The sequence below is a fragment of the Aspergillus karnatakaensis genome (assembly GCF_047715665.1).
Source record: "Aspergillus karnatakaensis strain CBS 102800 unplaced genomic scaffold BJY04scaffold_76, whole genome shotgun sequence".
In the NCBI taxonomy this organism is placed as follows: Eukaryota; Fungi; Ascomycota; class Eurotiomycetes; order Eurotiales; family Aspergillaceae; genus Aspergillus; species Aspergillus karnatakaensis.
Genome location: NW_027395788.1, coordinates 61,556 through 73,838, shown reverse-complemented (window position 1 = coordinate 73,838; position 12,283 = coordinate 61,556). Strand labels below are relative to the sequence as shown.

Genomic DNA, 12,283 nt, shown 5'->3' with positions numbered 1-12,283 from the left:
GACCGACGAGGAGCATGCCCTTATCTTCCTTGACTCGTGCTTAACGGCCAAGACATGATTAATTTGATACAAGGCCGCGGTGGACTTTTTCATTGCAGACCGTTGTGAGATTGAACAATTTAAAGTGTTTAGTCTAGGCAAATAGCTCGGCGATTCTTCAGCACCAACATTTCCTCCACTAAGGATAATGCCCAAATCCCAGCCCGACTCACCCGCCGTGCGCTCAACCAGTTCTCTAAACTCTTCGTTATAAAGTGCGACTGCTAGACCTACCGCAGCAGCAGGCTCGATAACAAGCTTGAGCCCCTCAAAAAATGAGCTTCATCGCTTCTAGGATCTCTTCCTCGCTAACAGTGTACAGCATATCTATCAGGCGCCGCTCATAAATGATCTACCAGGGAGATTCTCCAAATTTTCCGGTTGATCCACCTGCAATTGTGTTGGTTTCGACATGGGTAATTCTCTGCCCAGATAGGAATCCTCGTCGTCCATCGTCCGCTCCTTCGAAACTCGGTTCAGCATCTTATACACGTATTCCGGTTCCTTCGCAGCTCAGCGCGGCTCCGGAGAAAAGCCCTCCGCCACTACTGGGTGAAATAATGGCGTCGAGCTTCCCAGCTTGCTCTTGAAGCTCCAGGCCTGCGGTGCCCTGGCCGAGAATGACGTCCGGGTACGGTGCACATGGGACTTGATGAGTTCATGGGCCTCGATGACGGACTGGAGCGTCTATAGTGCACAGGTCGATAGGTCTGCCATGGCTTCGTTATCCTAAAGATGTTAGGTACTGTGGAAAACAGTGCGTAGATATGAAACTTGCTTGTCTACTTCTCTCGGATGCCATGTCCGAGACTTATCTACCTCGTTACCCCACAATAGAATACACAAGCAAGCGTGGTTGGGAAACCATGGTCAAGCAAAACCGCCTTCTAGTCCATCTGTGCACGAGTGCTAACTACTGCGGAGGTATACTCTCCAAGTCTGTGGCTCGTGCTTATCTTTATCTATCGGTTCCTGCCAAATGCATCAGTCGTCACGTGAATGGCTCGACCGTTGGTGCCGGACGTTGTTTCCGATCATCTCCATGGTAGCTGCAGCGTCCATGGTCCTTGTCGAGTTATCGGTATGCAGTTACTGAAACACTACTGTTCATGACGTGCTTTCTGGCCTGGTACTAAGGGCGATTAGAAGATGCCCCGAACTCACAATCCGAGTCAAGGCGCGCCCCGGCGGACGACTCCGAGTCGCAGTCGCGGGTCGCCCAGAGACTCCCCGAAGGTGCTCATGGCGTGAGTCTCAACCGGCGGTACCCGTTACCTCTTGCCATCGGCCAAGCGGCTCTCAGTGCCTGTCTCTGCTCTACTGGCCAGTAGATTGATTATCCTGGTCATTATCATGCGTTACTGGAAACCACACAGCTAACTCAAGCTATTTTAGGTGCTCAACCTGCAGACAGAGGAAAGTCAAGTGTTCTGGCACAAATCCCTGCTCCTATTGCGTGAAGCGGAGTCTAGATTGCAGTTTCTCGGAGCATGGTAGGAGGAGGGCATATTCAATAGCGTACGCCCTGGCCAATCTTATCCAGGATCTGTCTCACCAGCGACAGGAGAATTGAAGATCTAGAGGCTCGTCTGGCTAGCTATGAGAATGCTATCCATTCAATAAGCCCTGGTATCCACCCTTAGCCTGTGTAATAGTACTCTTATCTAGCTGACATATGCACCTGACTCTTAGCACCTCAAACAGAAGCAGCAGCCCTACCGCTGAGTGGAGAGTCGCCAGTAACAACGCCCGCTGCTACCCAGATCTCAGGAGGTTCTACACGAATTGGGAACAACACATTCTTGGAGGACTCCCTAGGCCCTCCTCCTGGAGCCACACCTTCGAATCTAGCCCCCACCACCAACCCACGGCCATCGGAACCCTCACCAGGCTCAGGTAAGTTTGCATTGGAACACCCATCCGATAGGTTGTTAACCGGTCTTTCAAGCTATTGCAGCAGACTCGTCGCTAAGTTCCAGTTACGCCTTTGGTTCTAGAGTGCAGAGTCTACTTGATGAAACCAAATCCGGTCATCGTCAAGATATTGTCGGTCATACTTCAGCAACTCGCTTGCCACGAGCACTACATCGAAGCACGCATGTCTTCGATATATCCTCGCTCCCAAATGAGCCGGAAGCTTTCAGACTTTTAGAGACACTCGTTTTCTACATTGGCCATACCCAGAACCTTGTGGATGCTCGCGAAGCCTCAGACATGATTGGGCTTCTTTACGCCAATAAAAAAAATTCTAAATACGCCGAAAACCTGTGGACGCTCGAGATTCTCCTCGTATTTGCGATAGCGAGGCTGCTCACGGGTGATTTTGGCGGTGACGCGTATAGATCTGATAGCTTCCCAGGCTACTCACTATTTGACTTTGTTGCAGAACGTATTCCCTCCTTAAGCCAACTCTATAACGCTGGACGACCTGGCGTGGAACTGCTGGCTTTAATTGCCGTTTACCTCCAGAATATCAATCGCAAGGAGGAGGCATATGTTTATGTCCGTTCAGACACTCTCCCATATCAACCATGCGCGCTCATGAATCGCTAACATTTGGCAGATTAGTACGGCGCTACGGCTCGCGGTCTCCCACGGATATCACCGAAAGTCTTCTACCGCACATTATCTACAGTCTGAAGCCACACATATCAATCGCCTATGGTGGTCAATATATCTTCAGGAGAGGTGAGAATCCCCTATTGTAAATTTCTTGTCCAATCCTGACAGTTATAGGCGCCTAGCTGCGGCTACCGGAAGTCCGCCTGGTATAAACGATGCCGTCATCGAGCAGCAGCTACCTATAGATTCCATTGGCTTCACCCAGGCAGCTCCTATGCGAACCAGTATAAAGCTGGCTAGAGTATATGGTCAGATAATCACAGGTCTGTCGCCACTCGTAAAGTAAATTGACTCAGGGCCAGTATTGACGTTTACTACATCAGTACTATATGGCTCAACCCTGCAAATGGAAGACACGTTTATTTCGAATGTTCAAGGCATTATCAGGAGCCTATACGACATATCCGACGAGATCCCCATGGAACTCGCCACCGGACTGCCGAAACTAGGGCAAATTTCATCTCTCAGAACATCGGCTGCACTTCATCTGATATTCTATCAGGTAGGGACTTTGCAAACTGGTACTATAGGGTGACTAATGCCAATTCAGGCTCTCTTGCTGACGATTCGTCCGGCTATGCTGCATATGGCTCAACTTATCCTAAGCGGCAAGCCGCCGCAACCCGGGGTCCTTTATTCTTCGCCTATCGGTAAGCTATGCAGAACGTGCACGGAAGCTGCAAGGCGGCTCTTGAAAGTGCTCATGACCTTGCACCAGAATAGAGTGTTAGGTACGCAAATCCCAATTTTCCCTTGGCCGCAGATCAACAGGCTAACAGGAACCCACGTAGCGTTATTCGGCTTCTTTGACTTTGATGGTATATTTTCAGTAACGTTCATTATGATACTTACGGCCATCCTGGACTCGGCATGTGAAGTCGATCAGAGGATCCAACCATCGCCTGGGCTGGCTGAAGCGTTAGATCTGATACGGTACGTCGCGAGCTATGACAACAGGTTCGCGGCACACTGGCTCGAAGAAATTCAAAGAACCTGGGCTCAGTTGTGCACCCGCCTCGACATGCCAGAATCATACAGAACTCTAGCTCGAGGAATACCTTTAACCGAGCCACTCAACCAAGACATGGACACTTCAGAAGAGACATACCTCGCCAATGCCTCCGCTTCAGCGCAGGCTGCGGGTCATAGAAACGCACTTGCAAGAAATGGCGTTGACTCTGGCCTTCCCCAAGACAGCTTTGAGATTGGCATACCAGATCCACAATCAATACTTGCCGACCTCGACATATGGGGTGATATCAACCACTTGTGGGATCCGTTGCCTGAGAACTTTGAGGCTTCTCAGAGCGAGGCAGGAGCAACGCTGCCGCCCAGCTTCTACCATAATCTTTACACCAGTCAGCCGTGGACGCTTACTGGCGAAGATATGGGCGACTTTGCTGAGCTTGGGCGCCACGTTGATGTTGACGTTGATCGTGCCCAGCAAAGCTGAATTCACTCGAGAAAATAAGTTCACACTCATGGTATCGAGAATCAAACTGAAGTGAGCATACCTGGCATATGGACTAGAGCTGTTTCGACTTCGGATTTGTCTATGGTTTATTGGTTCAAAAAATGATGATGCATATTGCAACGTTCGTACGGAATACGGAGTAGTCTGGGATTTACTCGAGCTTCCAGACGAGGATCGTCGGTAACCAGATCGTCCACAACAAACCTTATAGATTAGAGGGCAAGGATCGACTTCGCCAAGTCATAAGCCAGGCTATAGTTACTTTTGGGCTTCGGATGAATCGATCATGATGTCAAGCTGGATTGTGGTTTCTGAATTCCGCATTATCGAAGAAAATTGACCTCCATATGATCTTCGGGCTAGAGCTCCGACTGCTTAAACCATCTCCGAATAGTGACGTCGGACGGCAGATCCGACTGATAAGCTAACAGTCTCCACCGGCCAATAATTCAGAACTTGGGTAAATTTTGGTTCGAGCATTCATAAGTATTGCGAGCTAGTGCCACCCTCAAGCCATCAAAGGCAGCGAAGTGACAAGACAATGGACGCGAAAGTCGAAGCAAAACGCTCAGGCATCGAAGCCCGCCATCAGGCTCGAGGCGGCGAAATCAGCGGATCCAACACAGGTATCGCGAGTGGAGTCTACTGCAATCTGGTCGTCGTGCCAGAGCAATATGCAGCAGACTTCAGGCGACTGTGTCTCCGAAACCCTGCCTCCCTACCCTTATTAGAGCAAACGGCGCCCGGAGAGCGCGCCAGCAAGCTTGCATCTGATAGCGATATTAGCACCGACATCCCACGCTACAACATCTACCAAGACGGCGAGCTTGCTCAGAAGTGCGTGTCAAATATAACCACTGAATGGAGCTCCCAACACGTTGGCTTTCTCCTAGGCTGCTCCTTCACATTCGAGAACGGGCTAGCCACCGAGAGACTGAAACCGCGAAACATGATAGAAGGCAAAGCGCCGCCTGTTTACACCACATCGGTCCAACTGAGTCCAAGCGGAATCTTCAGTGGCGGATATATGGTCGTCAGTATGCGTTGGTATCGGTCCGAAGACGTCGACAAGGTACGGGCTATAACAGCGCGCTACACCAAACAGCACGGAGAGCCGGTAGCATGGGGGTGGGAAGGCGCCGAGTACCTCGGCGTGAAGGCTCAAGTCGAAGCCAAAAGGGTCGACTATGGAGAGTGGAGTGAGCCTGAGGAGGGTGAGATTCCAGTATTTTGGGGCTGTGGTGTAACGGGGGATTTTGCTCTTCGGGCTGCGAAGGTTCCGGGAGTCTCTATGACCCATTTTCCGGGGTAAGGCTGTCATCCTTCTTCTCTTGGTTCTGCTTTTCATCGTGATCGACAGATACTGATTACTTTGGCTAGGACAATGTTTGTGACCGACCTGACAGCCGAAGAGGTAGAGGAGAGTTCTTCAATTCCGGCACTGGCCATCGACAATTAAAACAGCCATGATTGTTAAGCGGCACCTTTCCCGTCTGGGCTGGTCAGATAACTGTCTAGCCTAGGAACTCCTCCTACCTACTAGTAGCACGATGCTTGATCACTCTTCCTCTCCAGCCCTTAATACCAGCAGAAGGGAGGGAACCACTGCCAGGCTGTACCTGCTGCATCTGTCATCCCTCGATCGCTCCTGCCGTTTCGGCAATAGGACAAGAGGTACCTTCCGTTTGCGGCTCAATAGGGTTGCGCCTTCCTTTCGTGGTCTCAAGGGTTGCCAGTGCAATGGATAGGAGGAAGGAACGACCTACAATGGGCTGTTCCTTCCTGATCCAGTCATACCAAGCAATGTTCCTGTACTAGATTCTGTATATAAGCGTGCACCCAGCAGCCTGCATTGAAATAGTGAGTTAAATCTTGAATTTTCCCAGCTATAAATCTCCATGAACTTGTCGATCTTTCAAGCTCAGACTGGTTCTCAACCACGCGCCCAGCGCCGCAAAATGTGGTCCCTCCCTACTTTCATCTCGCTCACAGAATTCCAACAAAGCCATATATCTTCCCTTCAAATCTCCTCCGGTCGCGAAAAGCACCTTTGCCAGATCCACAGGACATAAATCTGGAGGTTGTCGTACGTCCTCTGAAAGGGAGGCGCTGCTTTGCATGATGCAGGCGTAGTATGTGCAGTGGGCTATCCCGAGGCAGTGCCCAAGTTCGTGGGAGGTTGTGCGGGTGATTCGGGAGAGGTAGAGTGACGACAAGGATGCAGAGGTTTCAGTTATGGGGGAGGCAGAGAACGCGGCTATGGCTGCTTGCAGCGGGCTTGGATTTTGTTCTGTGTTTTCCCGGTCCAGATTGTACTTGGTCCTTTTCGAAGCTGAGATCGAGGTTGTTTTCCTTTTTTTCAGACTCGGTTGTTCTTCCAATTCACAGAGAGAATTTATATATGCTAAACAATGAGACGCTGGCCACGCATGCTCCCTCTCGACGCCCATCTCCTTGTCTAGGAGAGGATTGTACCTCGCCGTCGAAACAATGCATACAGAGCGTCCGCCGTAGGCTCGGCCGCAGGTAAATGTGTCCTCTTCATCCTCGTAGAGATCATGATCTGTGAGCATGCAGAGGGCGTATGCATCTTCTGGGAGGATATCCATTGCGACGTTGAGTAGATCTCCGAGATTTAGCTGGTACGGGTATATTCCATCTGGTGACTTGCGGATACGGATACAGCCGGACTTGGAATTTAGTTTGGACTTGGTGGCTTGGCTGGCTGTGGCTAGACGGATATATTTCTGTCCTCGCTGTGGTGTTTTGGTTTTCGGGCTAGGCTGAAGGGCGTATGTGGGCATGATGAGGGGTTTCACCGTGATGCCCGTGTAGAATGCTGAGAGATAGGAAATTATATCTTGATGCGATGGCTTAGAAAGTCGAGACTCTGATAAGCCGTGCCCTCGCGGGATAGTCCAAGTACCGATATCACAATCAGACTCATCAGTACCATCAGCTTTCTCAACCGCCGGCGGTGCAAGAACATATATAGTTCTCCTCCCATCTGTAACCTTGTTTCTCGATTTAATATCATGCCATTTCTGGAACGGCTGGGCTGGTTGTTCTGAGTTTAGATCAAGATCATCATCTGGGAGAACGAGAGGAGCAGGGAAGTTTTCCAGGTCAGTCCTTGTGGGCGGAGCTAAGATGTTTGCTGTGGAATTTGGTTTCAAGGCCATTTGAAGTTGGCGGGGGGTTGGTTGCTTATATTTGAAGCTAAGAGCATGGGGAGAGGGAGTGGTTAGAAGGGACGGGTGAGAACATCTGACTTGCTTCTGCTTCGGTTGAGGCATCTTCATGTAGGAGAGGAAAGGTCAAAGAGAGGGAGGTTCAGGTGGTAGGCTTTGTTGATATTCGTCCGTATAAGGCAGGAACCTTTTACACTAGGACTAACTTAGATTAGCAACTAGCTTGGCGCTTGACCCAATGGAATGGTCATTGGTGGCTGCACTTTAAATCACTTTAAATCGCTCTCGATTTGTATGACTGGAAGTATATTTCGGATATCACGTTATATCTATACCAGCTCCTCCAAAATCCAAGAGCTGCCCTATATGGTATTTACAGGTACTGGTTGAACCAGTTAACAGCCTGGCCAAAAGCCTGCTCCTTGGCGAACTTGTGGTGCTTGTTGCTGAGATCCGCACGGACAGCGAAACCGTGGGTGACACCGCTGTACAGGTTGATCTGCCAGTTCTGGCCAGTCTTGATGAGGATCTCCTCGGACTTGTGGCGGAGGGCAGTTGTGAAGATGTTATCAATTTCTAGGCAGCGTTAGAAACATATAAGGCTCATGGCTGGCACTTTTAATTTACCTGAAGCACAGATGGAAAGAGGACCGCCGATGGCGGCGAGCTCCTCCTCGGTGACGAAGGAGGGATGAGCGGTGTAACCAACATCGACCTTACCGGGCTTCAAGAAGCGGCAGACGTACTACATATAATCGTTAGCAGATTGAAAGAGGATACTGCTCCTGCCAATGCGTACCTTGCCACCAAAGCAGTAACCGACAGCAGCGACGCGCTTGACGCCGAGGTCCTGGCGCAGGTACTTGATGCTAGCCTCCACGACAGGATCGACGACAGCGGACTGGTGGTTAGGAAGCCAAGAAGGGAGATCGGCCTTTCCGGACTCCATGTCGCTGAGCTTGATGGGGTCTCCATGGAAGAGATCGGGCAGGATGGCGAGGTACCCATTCTCGGCGTACTCGTCGGCGAGGAGCTGGGCGTTGATGTAGATACCGAAGATATCGCTCAGGATAATGACGGCCTTCTCGGGGGTCTGGTTGCCCTTAGGGTAGACAATGTACGTCTCAGCTAGATGTTACATGGTTGTTAGCCACATTTCGAGTTCGAAGATAATTCAATCGGGAAAACGGGACAAACGCACTTCCATTGATGCTCTTGGTCTCGCCGGCAGGGGTGCCCTCGTGGCGGAAACCAGTAGCGCAGCAAGCTCCAGGGGGGTTAGAGGCCATTGTGTAAATTGAGGGAGTGGAGAGGGATGATGAAGAAGGGAGAAAGAGAGTGAGGGGGAATGCCGAGGGGCAGTGAGGAGGATATTTATTTGCCGCTTCTTCACGAAAGATGCGATCGCCCCCCCACTTTCTGCCCCTCCAAGGCTTACCCTCGAGGCGGGTTACCCTTACGTAGCGTCGTAGCCACTACTGCCATGTGCTGGTTCATATCACAGCCAGCCAATCCTGGCGTCTGAAAAAGAGGCTTGGAGCCATTGGGTCAGATCTTTAATCAGCAGCTTTTTACAATGGCAAAAGGCCGAGATTGCCGACAAGCGAAAAAGCCGCCAACGCCAGTCGACAGCATAGAGACGACACTGGTGAACGTGACAGTGACCTGTAGCTCTTGATATTGATAATATCTAGCCCCTATACCTCTATTTTGATTAGATATTACCTAGGTAGAGCTGTCGGCTTCTCAAGCTGACGTACGAAGTATTTCTCAGAATTGGGTTGATTTGCGCGGCTCGGATCTCCCTCCGAAACCGGCCGTTTCATTGTTGGTATGAAACTATATACGTTATGCAATGCGGAGATATCCCGACCAAACAGAGCTCAAGCCTTGCCAATGCAGATGAGAAGCTTGTGTTCTAAATACGAGCAGCAATACAGTCGCCACCACTGGGTCCCCATGCAGATGCCTACCTCGAAATAGAAGTAGTAGTGTGTACTTGCGACATTGGTAACATATACAAGGAACCTAGGGGAACTATTCGCTGCAATCAGTACAAGGAGAAGAACGAAGGCCACCCATATTACGTGGGATCTTGTATGCAATATAAAGAGATTATGAAGGGGCCGACAGTCTTGATACCAATCTGGCTGTACTAGTACATTCTGCAAGCCTATGAAGATGATACTAGAGTGTTAAAGACTTGCAATACATCGGCATGGAATCGAGGATCAAATCAATAGTTCATAGGTATAGTATTACTAAAGCTCAAGCTACATTACTACTTGCAAACCGTCCATCCAACAACGTTCATTATGGGCATAGAGTCCGCCAGCGTTTCAACAAGAATAAACAAAAGAGGTCATGGTATATAGCAGAAGACAAGACTCCATCCATACCATACCGGGCGTAAAGAGAACAACGGTATAAAGGGGTATAGTACTCTTCCAAGACACCATGCGATATTTTTGGGTTTGAGGGTATTTTCTTTTCGTGGTAGAGTCAGCTAGGCAGTTTCAGATGTCTCGTTTCGGACTGAGACATAGAAAAGCCAGGGCGTGCCGTATAGACATTATCATGAGATTCGGGTCAGCGTGATTTGTTCAAGCAGGAAACCGGTAGGGCGCAAGCTGTGGAGGAGCTTGGCGCTTGACGGCCCAGGCTTTGATGGCGATAAAAATGATTTCGCAAGCCATGATGAAGGCCGTAAAGCCCATAGCGACAGTGAAGGTAAACATAGCGTCGAGCTCGTAGTACTCGATTGCTTCGACGACATTGCGAGCCTGGTCCTGTCAGTATATAGCCTCCGTCTATTGGTATAGGCAACTTACACTCAGCATAAAGACAAGGCCTCCAGAGATCAAGCAAAATGCGGCGATTATCTCGGTTGGCGGACGAGACGGGAGGTATGAGGTCGGAGGCTTCAAGTACATCAGGACGTAAGTCGCAGCACGAGCGAGAGCAAACCCAACCAGCATGTTACCCCATTGCTTGTGGATCATGCTGGAAACCATGCTGGACTGATGGTGAGATCCCATCATCATTCCTAAGAGGAGAAAGATGAGAGCTGGCATCGGGTTGAGTGATACCTCCTGGGTATCCGGGGCATGCCAGGCTGCCTGAGCAGTTTCGCGTGCCTCTAGGTGAGACGGAGCGCGAACAACAGTGTTGTTCAGCCAGCCCTTTACACGCTTTGACTCGAAAAGCATACCGCACAGGCCTCCACCAAAGAACATGATGGCGATAGAGACGTGCTCGAAGTCAGTAGCGGTCCAGGCGCCCCCCCAGTTACTAAGGTGCTCAAGAAAGACATTACTCGCGCCGTAGGAGAATATCACCGCAGATTCGGTAAACTCTCCGCTGCGAATATTTGCTTTCCATCCAACAATCTCGCGGGGGGGCTTGACATTCCACGCCCAGCCGAGATCCGCCCAGCAGCCCATTACTCGTCCGAGAGTCAAAATCCCATACCAGAAGAAGATACCACCTTTGATGAAGTGGGCAAGACCGTTAAAGATCTCATTCGATTTCTGTATTCAGGTCAGTAGAGCTCAAATCCCATAGGGAGAGAAAGCGTACAAAGATACCGCCGTACGTGACAGCGCCGGTCACGATAGCAATGAAGCCAAATTGCAGAATCAACCTATCAATGACATTATACAGGAAGCTGAGGATACGAAGGGCCCGGCCAGAGACGATGCTCGGCACACGATTGGTAAGAAAACGATCGAGGACAGTGCTGTGCAAGAAACCGCGGGACTGAGTGTTTTGCTCGGGAAGGTCTTCCTCGGGCTTCTCGAAGCCATCGTACTCATCGGATGGCGATGCGCAGGAGGGAGAGCTCGGACGACTGCGGAGCGAAGCCGAGTTCCTTTCAGTACCCTGACCGCTGTCCCTTGACCAGCGATATTCATGACGAATGCCGGCAGGATAAGTAGGGGTCTCTGCCATGTCCTCGGTGGATACTGGCAGGAACTGCGCACGTTCATAGGAGCTCTCCACCTTCTCACCCCTACCAGCATAGGCGAAAATCAGCGCCATAATGACCTGCGCGACAACCACAAATGTGCCGATCCATCCAATCTTGTGGTGCGCATTGTTCTCGTAGAGGTCCGGGGTCTGGCTGTTGTATACAATGCCGACAAACAAGCCGACTGCGTTCACGACGAGGAAGACGAATTGCGATAAAAGCGCCAAGCGTGACCGAGCAATACTCAACATTACCGCTGAAACGCGTCAATAAGTGAGTGATGTATGACTGGTAAGGGGTTGATCAAGGCAATGCCATACCTGTCGGTAACACAAAACACCATGCGCCGACCATGAGCGCAATGTGTGCTACAATCCATCCCGTGTATTGCCCATGCGCAAAGTAACTTTCTAGGGTATCCGTGCTTGTTTCTGATTGCGCGTGGTCGTGAGAGGAGGTCATGTCCATATTCATGTCCATACCATGGTCATCGCCGTGGGCGAGGGCATTGGCAAGTGAAGCCAGTAGAAAAGCCGCGAGCGCGGCGCGGGTTATGCGCTGCAACATGGGCACAAAAAGTTTAACTATAGAAAAAAAAGGACGCTAAAAGTTGAGGATTAGAGAGCTCTGAGTAATAATAAAGCTTGCAGCAGTGTCGCTGAAGCTTGCGCAAGGTAAAGTAGCTCGAATGTACAGTGAAGAGAGCTCGTAGAAAGCTCGGTGAGGGGAAATGCAGCCTCCGTCGTCACTACCCAAAAAAGTAGCTCTATAGGGCTGAAAAGAGAGGGAGGTGTATACAGCTCCTCGGAAAGAGAAGGGACGTGACGGCGAAGAGTTCTGGATAGCTAGGGAAGAAGAGCAGGGAGAGGAATAAGACGGCAGCGAAGACAGGGTCGGGCCAGTCTTTTATTCATTTTCTTTGGCAAGCTGTTGTACTTCGGAGAGAGGTGGGGATAGCAGGGCTGGAAGCACTCTGCGCTCTGCCAG

At 50.5% G+C, this 12,283-nt stretch overlaps 5 protein-coding genes across 5 annotated transcripts; 2 read left to right on the top strand and 3 right to left on the bottom strand.

Moving 5' to 3' along the window:
• Positions 1-2,145: 2,145 nt before the first annotated feature.
• On the top strand, positions 2,146-4,749 carry BJY04DRAFT_151626 (fungal specific transcription factor domain-containing protein). The gene is made up of 6 exons (XM_073708892.1): positions 2,146-2,541; positions 2,603-2,727; positions 2,776-2,924; positions 2,985-3,163; positions 3,212-3,392; positions 3,453-4,749. Exons 1-6 carry the CDS (start codon positions 2,254-2,256, stop codon positions 4,112-4,114), a joined length of 1,584 nt encoding a protein of 527 aa, XP_073565626.1. The 5' UTR covers positions 2,146-2,253; the 3' UTR covers positions 4,115-4,749.
• Positions 4,677-5,594, top strand: BJY04DRAFT_223679 (DUF1445 domain protein; the record flags this gene model as incomplete). Its single annotated transcript, XM_073717761.1, has 2 exons — positions 4,677-5,443; positions 5,516-5,594. 2 exons carry the CDS (start codon positions 4,677-4,679, stop codon positions 5,592-5,594), a joined length of 846 nt encoding a protein of 281 aa, XP_073565625.1.
• Positions 5,595-5,969: 375 nt separating this feature from the next.
• On the bottom strand, positions 5,970-7,437 carry BJY04DRAFT_232162 (archaemetzincin; the record flags this gene model as incomplete). The annotated part of the gene is made up of 1 exon (XM_073719701.1): positions 5,970-7,437. One exon carries the CDS (start codon positions 7,435-7,437, stop codon positions 6,022-6,024), a length of 1,416 nt encoding a protein of 471 aa, XP_073565624.1. The 3' UTR covers positions 5,970-6,021.
• Positions 7,438-7,552: 115 nt separating this feature from the next.
• Positions 7,553-8,732, bottom strand: BJY04DRAFT_201083 (dienelactone hydrolase family protein). Its single transcript, XM_073713032.1, has 4 exons — positions 8,528-8,732; positions 8,126-8,454; positions 7,954-8,071; positions 7,553-7,902 (listed from the first exon to the last, which is right to left on the bottom strand). Exons 1-4 carry the CDS (start codon positions 8,613-8,615, stop codon positions 7,700-7,702), a joined length of 738 nt encoding a protein of 245 aa, XP_073565623.1. The 5' UTR covers positions 8,616-8,732; the 3' UTR covers positions 7,553-7,699.
• An 825-nt stretch (positions 8,733-9,557) lies between these two features.
• On the bottom strand, positions 9,558-12,203 carry BJY04DRAFT_201081 (Ytp1 family protein). Its single transcript, XM_073713031.1, has 4 exons — positions 11,617-12,203; positions 10,906-11,552; positions 10,158-10,856; positions 9,558-10,109 (listed from the first exon to the last, which is right to left on the bottom strand). Exons 1-4 carry the CDS (start codon positions 11,861-11,863, stop codon positions 9,930-9,932), a joined length of 1,773 nt encoding a protein of 590 aa, XP_073565622.1. The 5' UTR covers positions 11,864-12,203; the 3' UTR covers positions 9,558-9,929.
• Positions 12,204-12,283: the final 80 nt, after the last annotated feature.